This window comes from Haplochromis burtoni, unplaced genomic scaffold, assembly GCF_018398535.1.
Source record: "Haplochromis burtoni strain Fernald_Lab_line unplaced genomic scaffold, NCSU_Asbu1 Contig_26, whole genome shotgun sequence".
Lineage (NCBI taxonomy): Eukaryota > Metazoa > Chordata > Actinopteri > Cichliformes > Cichlidae > Haplochromis > Haplochromis burtoni.
In genome coordinates, this window is record NW_024582387.1 from 131,355 (window position 1) to 138,415 (window position 7,061).

The 7,061-nt window shown below is 41.3% G+C and overlaps 1 protein-coding gene across 1 annotated transcript; it reads right to left on the reverse strand.

The window, feature by feature from the left end:
• Positions 1-531: 531 nt before the first annotated feature.
• On the reverse strand, positions 532-7,061 carry hgh1 (HGH1 homolog (S. cerevisiae)). The gene is made up of 10 exons (XM_005917786.2): positions 6,882-7,061; positions 5,587-5,709; positions 5,351-5,489; positions 5,108-5,245; positions 4,843-4,994; positions 3,765-3,865; positions 3,482-3,580; positions 2,225-2,316; positions 2,006-2,128; positions 532-1,134 (listed from the first exon to the last, which is right to left on the reverse strand). Exons 2-10 carry the CDS (start codon positions 5,694-5,696, stop codon positions 913-915), a joined length of 1,176 nt encoding a protein of 391 aa, XP_005917848.1. The 5' UTR covers positions 5,697-5,709; positions 6,882-7,061; the 3' UTR covers positions 532-912.

Below are 7,061 nucleotides of genomic sequence, written 5' to 3' on the forward strand. Positions count from 1 at the left end.
TTTATAAAGACTTTTTCTTATGAATAAATAAAGAGGAAAAACAGAATAAAAAGGTTATAAACATGTCTGTTGGATTTGTATTACAACAGGAAGTGAAGCAGCCGCATTTCAACAGACTGTCATTTACTTTAACGGTGTGACTTTATGTGCAAATAAAAGCAATAAAATCATTTTGTTAAAGCGTTTAAATTGCCAGTCTTGGCAGCACAGGATTGGACTGCCAGGGCCTCCACCTCTGACCACCGGTCAATCAATGATGGCCCAAGTCCCTTTGGCCTTGCCTGCTGGTGCAGGCCACACAGGAAGGCAGGCCCATGTGGTTCTTTGGGGCTGGATGGGGCCACAGGAACTCCATCCTTATAAACAAATTCACTGTCCAGGTCCTACCTACTGAACTTTGTTTCAAAGTCTGGTCATTTCAAACAAAGCCTGTAATTTTCTCATAAATACTGATGAACGTCTTTGATGTCATAGTGTGGTTGTGAGAAATTTTACAAAGTGTTAGCAATAAAACCAACAGCCACTCTAGTGTAAAAGTTATGATGGCGTACATTTATTTGAACACGTCTCCTTTCTTGGAGCACTCTTTTCAATCTTCTCATCACTTTTTATAAAGCAGAGAGAAAATAAATCAAGTTTAATACACATGAAACACATGAAAATGACTCGATGTTTAAAGAGATTCTTGTACTGTCGTCAGATCAGATTCAAGCTTTTCCCCCTCATGTTCTTTGTGGTTTAATCAGCAAAATAAGCTGATCAGCTTCACTGATGCGGTAAAAGAGTAATTTCTCTTCCACTGTCCTCAGCACCGACTCCTCGTGACTGCGCAGCATCTCTTTCCTGTTACACCTGAGTCAGCCACATTAAAGCAGTGCTTCTATCTGAATGACAAAAAGCCTAAAATAGATTTCACTTTATCAGTCCACTCTCCTGTTCTCTGTCTGTCTGCTCAGAATCACTCTTCTTCTTTTTCTCAGCCTCCTCTTCTGCTTGTTTCCTCTTCTCCTCCTCTTTCTCCAGCTCTTCCTGCTCTTTGGCATCGGCCTCTTTTAGTTTCTCCTCCACATCCTGAGGGATTTCTACCTCCATCAGGTTCTCCATGCCCTCCTCCGGCTCATCTCCTATCAGCACCTGGGTGAGTTAAGATGCAGTCGCATTACACCTTCACATTCGAGGCCCCCCTTTACTTACATGACATGAATAAAGAAAAGCACATCACTGACTTCCTGCTTTGAAACAACACAGGAACAAGAATAGAATAGGTTTGGTTTTTATTCATAAGTCCAAAACTATAATTAATAAATGTTTACTATTACATTTTTACTGACTTTTAGTTATTCTGAGAGGTATAAAGTTCAACACAGCCAGGGTTGACATGTATCACGAATGTGACTATTAGCTGTATTTATTAAGCCAAATTTTCCATTTCAGGCTCCGAGCATGTTGAAATAAAAATGGGCAATTCACAGCTCATCCTTCCACACAAAATGATCCCTATGAGTGTCATCTACTCCAATCAGATGATGATAAAATGCAGATTAAAAGTCTATAAAGAACATAAATAATATAAGTAAAATCAGCACTCTCACAAAAGAGACAAAAGGTTACCGTCTCGTAGGCTAATAAAGATCAAAGCATATCAGTTGTGTTGACTGGACAGCTATTCTTGGTGTGTTAGTCGCAGCAGATTAGAATCACGAATGACAACATTTATACATTTTCTGCATTAATAAATGCAAACTCCTGTGACACACACACACACACACACACACACACACACACATTCAGTTGTTTTAGTAAGGTACTAAAGCCCTGATCATAAACTGCTCCCAACAGGGTTTGGTTCAGCACAAGTTACCGTGGTTATTTAGGTAAAAAGAGAGCCACCTCTGTGACATAGGACACCCCAACTTTAAGCCCACTTTAATCTTGCTTCACAGTGTGCCCCTCAGGTGTTAGTTTTCCAGTTTAGACAATAACCAAACATCTAGATCTTTCCTACCTGGACCAGTTTCTCACAGGCCGCTGTAACGTGGGCGTCCTTCTCCCAGCGGTGGAACTCTCTCATGATTGGATAAACATTCTTCTCTTTCAGCGTCTGCCGGCCGGCTTTAGTTGCCGTCAGCTACATAGAGAGACAAGCAGTGAGGAGCTTGACATAAAAACATAACTACCTAATCTGTGTGCGTGTGTTTGTTTCCGAATGTTTGTGGTTTTGTACCAGTAAGAGCGTTTCCAGGAGCATCTTTCGGATGTCTGGGTCTTCCTCTCGCTTCTTGTCCTCGGGGAGGTACTGCAGGTCGACAGGCAGGCCTGGACCGTAAATTAGGTTCTGTTAGAGTCTCAACTAGCAGTAAATGGATTTAATAAAATAATAGTCTCTTAGTCCTTCTTTCTCAATATTATATGATGCTGTCTGTGGCTCTCAGCTCATTATATTCCCAGACTCTAATCATACTTGAGGGGTTAAACCATCATGACAATCTCACTGATGCAGGGATTATGCACGGCTGAGAATGCAGAAAGTTGCAGACACCAAGGATAAGTAGTGCTATTTATTAAAGTCCACTTCAAGATACACGGTGCATTGTTATGTCTCATCACAGGATGGCACACAGCAGATGCCCACACACAAAAAACAAGATTCACATCCCATGGACCCAAGGGGACCCTAGAATACTCACGGTATGTAAACTGTAAAACTTTTACCTTTCATGTCTCTGGGTCATCCTTCCAACAACTTCTCAGTGTCCCTCTGTCTCTCCCAAAAACCACTTATTTATCATTTTAGTCAAGCCTAAGCACTGCATGGTGAAGTCCAATTTATTTAGAGCCATCTGGATGTTAGCTTTTTGCGTGGAAAGAGTCTTTTTTTCTGGTTTCAGACCAGAAACCACCTCTGAAGCTGCTGTGTGGTATTTTGCACCAGTGTGTTAGCACTGTATTGAGTGTTGAGCTGCAGCAGAAGCTCAAACCCAGTAATCAGGTTATAACAATAACGGCAACAAAAATATCAAACCTGTGCCACTAGCAGATAAACAACATTGGCAACTTCATGAGTGAGTGATTTTCACATTTTGGCTATTAAATTAATTAAACATCTTGTCACAGTCATATCAATCTCACGTCATGTTTTTGGTAGCGTCTCTTTTTCAGTAGTGAATGTTCCAGTTACTTCTCATTTTTTAAACTAAAAGTGGAGAGGATCACTGCCCTGCATGTCAGTATCTTCTTTTAATTGTTCTTTTTCTATATAATTTACCCAGGAAGTTTACATTTATTATTTAAAACCTTTCTGTATCCCTGGTTTTAATAAAAACTATATAAATAAACTTAATTAAAAATTGTATTATTCTTATTCATATAGCAGGTTGTGTAATTGAGTCAAAATAATCTGCAAATTGTGTGTTTACAGAAATGGAACATGCAACCAAGTTTGACAGAGTGGCTTCCTTATGCAGTGTTAATTTACACACACCTTCGTTTTCCTCCTCTGTCAGCTCCTCTGGACCGGCCAGCGGCAGCAGGAGGAAAGGCAGGATATCCACAGCATCGCTTAGCAACCACTCGTGATGAGCTGCAGAGTGAACAGAGGTTTGAGGTACAACAAATCTGGTGTTGTGGAGGCGACATCACTGAGGTTAAACTCTAACCCTAAACCAGAAATCTGAACCTCCACTGTAAAAACTGTGGCCGAGGCTCCAATTAACTCTTTTTATCTACGGTGACTTTAGCCTAAACTTCAATAATGTGTGTCTCACCGTGGTCAAAGCAACAGTTGCGCAGGGTGCCTATGACTCCGCCCCTCCTCACCACAGATGACTGGTACTGAGTGAAGGGCAGCAACCTCTGGACTACACACCTGAAACACACCCAAACATCATTAGTGCATGCTGCAGGGTCAAAGCATGGCAGTGTGTAATTTTAAGAGAATTGACTGTGAACATGCACATCCAGTCATGAACCACATTTTGCCAGTAATTTAATTTCCAACAAGCCTCAGCATGTGGAAGCTCCTCTCATAGATCTAAGATGTTGTCGGTATAGCAAGTGCAAATCAGAAAGCAAAGCCTGTCCCAGGTCAGCGTTATTCTTGGGTCAGAACGCCTCTTCTGTAAACATTTAGTCCCCTGTGGGGCAATGCAGGAGGTGCTTGAAGCTCTCCTTGACTTCATTTTACTTTTGGACATGTAGGTGGAAAAAATATACTTACAGTTTTAATAAAACTGGGTTCTTATTTACACATACACACCTATTCTTTTAAACCAGATTATCCTGCTTTGTTCTCCAAAAACAGAGCATGTCAGTGTTATAAAGCAGGGTGTCTAACTCATTTTAGCTCATGGGCAAAAGAAGTCTCTCAAGCCAGCCAGAGAACTACAACTAACGCCCGATGACCTGGTAAAAAGTGTTCTCCTTTCTTTTAATGTAAAGATATTTAACCCCTTAGCAGTCCTATTAGTCCCCTAAACCATCCAATGTCCCGTGGGCGGTACGTCCGACTGCTAACAGTTTAAGCACATTTTCCTGACCATCAATTTATAAAACTGATGAGAAGCATCCTCAGACGTGTTTAGAAACAAAAGTGTAATTTTAACAATATGTCCCAGTCGAATCAGTCGAATGTCAATACAAACAAGATGACGCAGCAAGAGCAATTTGTGTGTCACAGGCAGGAGGATGGAGGAAAGAGGAGACGAGGATATCAGCCGAGTCAACTGTTTTCTAAAGGGTGATATTTCAGTGACCTAAAAGGCTAATATTCAGAGAAAAAGCTGTGTATGATCGAGTCTCCCCGACTCTGTCTCTGAGCTCTTGACCAGCAGTGAAGTCAGTCACCTGTCCTTGTCCATCAAGTAGTTTCTGGCCTCAGGCAGCTGCGTCAGGTTGGACAGCAGAGGACCCAGGTAGTGCAGTTTAGCGTTCTTATTGTAACCTTCAGTACAGAAGATCTGAACAAGCTGCGCCATACCGACGTCCTCCTGCAGCACCTGAAACAGAAACAGTTTGTCTGTCATTATCCATGAGGAGGAGATTAACATGACGGTAAAGCTAGAATGATTATGAATTCAGTCCTAAAATGAAGCGCTCTGACTGGACGCACCTTGAATAAAATCTTGCAGGTTTTCTCGTGTCGCGTCAGATTTGACAGGATGGTGCAGATCTGATCGGAGAACAGGTACTCGGGGTCCAGAAGGTTCTTAAACAACACGGGGACAACTTTGACATCTTTCACCAAAACCTGAGGGACACACAACAACCAGCAAACGCCCGTTACATGTTTGTTTTAGAAAAGGAAATAAAGTGAACACACAAAGTTTTCAAGGGCTGTGCTCCAGTCCACTACCTGATGAAGAGTCTCATCGGCTGACAGGTTGATAAAGATGTGGTAGCAGTCCTTCACTATGGCAATGGAAGGGTCAGAGGTCAGGGCAAACAGGGCAGCAATTAGATCGGGTTTAGAGTGGAGAAAGCGGCAGCCATCCCTGACATCAAACACAGGGGAAAAAGAAAGTAAAAAGATGGAAATATGTACATATTTACTACATTTATGGCAGAAGTCACTTTAAATAATCCTCCCACCTGTTTCCAGACAGTCCCAGGATGTACTCAGTGGCCTGACCTTTGACATCTGGACGTGTGCTGGGAGTCAGGAAGGAAAGCAGCTCTGCAACCTCAGAATCACTCAGCATCTTCAAACAGTGTCTGATCAACAGAAACAAAACCTTAACCACACATACAGCTCTAAACCCAGGTCAGTAACATGGTTGGGTATAAAAATGAGCACGTTAAAGAGACAGAGTTTCTCAGAACTAAAGATGATCATCAGTCTGCAAAAACTGCATCTACTAACTGTGGCTCAATTTCAAAAATAATGTTCTTAAGTATGACATTGAAAGGACTGTGAATATCTCATCATCTGCAGCACATAATATCTTTTCAACTATTCAAGGAATCTGGAGAAGGCTCTGTGCACAACACTGTGATCTTCAGGCCCTGAGGCTGCACTGCATTAAAAACAGACCTGATTCTGCCATAAAAATTGCTGCATGGACTCAGGAACACTTCCAGTTCACTTCCAAATTATTATCTGTGAACACAGCTCATTGTTTCAGACACAAATGTAGGTTAAAGCTCCATCATGCAAAGAAGAAACCATATGTGAACATGATCCAGAAACACTGCCGTCTTCTCTGAGCCAAAGCTTAAAAGTGACTGAAGAGAAGTGGAAAACTGTGGCCAGACAAATCAAAATTTGAAATTTCTTTTTGAAAAACATGGACACTGCATCCAAAATACTAAGGAAACTGTGGAAGTGCATCAGTTCCAGCAGCTGACACATCTGGAAAGGCACCATCAATGCTAAAAGGTATATACACATTTAAAAACCACAGGCATGTTTTTCTGAGAAGAGCTTGTACATCTCAGAAAGACAATGCTTATCATGAAATCATGGCATATCATGAAACACAAAATGATGACAAGCAGACCCAGGATGATTGAACAGCTAGAATCAGGCAACAATGGGAGGAAAATCCTCTCTAGAAAGTCCAGCAGCGACAAAACGAGATAATAGTTTTATTTAAAACGGACATTTTTCCAGTTTAAAGATCTGTTCTCTGGGTTCAAAGCTGAATTAAATCTGGGTTTCTGAAACTCTGGAAATTACTGCACACTGTTGTATTTACATTTAGAACAGTTAAAATTATTCCGGTATTGGATTTTTTAGGAATTACTTAGTAATAAGACACATTTCGAGTAGTACAGCGCTAAACACTTTAGAAAGTCTACTGTCTTTTGTACACACAGGAGCCTTTTAGCACAGCCTTGTCAGATGCTGTGAAACCTCAGCGTGTCTCCTCTTGCTCTTATCTTACCTTTAACTCTCTAAAGAGGAGGCTTTCATGTCGCTTTATACTTCTTTTTGTTCCTCTTCTTGTTTTATTCCTCTAACATCAGATGTCATGTGTAATAAACAGAAACAGCTCAGGAACATGTGGACACCACAGCCGATCTTTGTTCTTCTTCTAACCGTTTTCAGCAGCTTTAAATCCCCC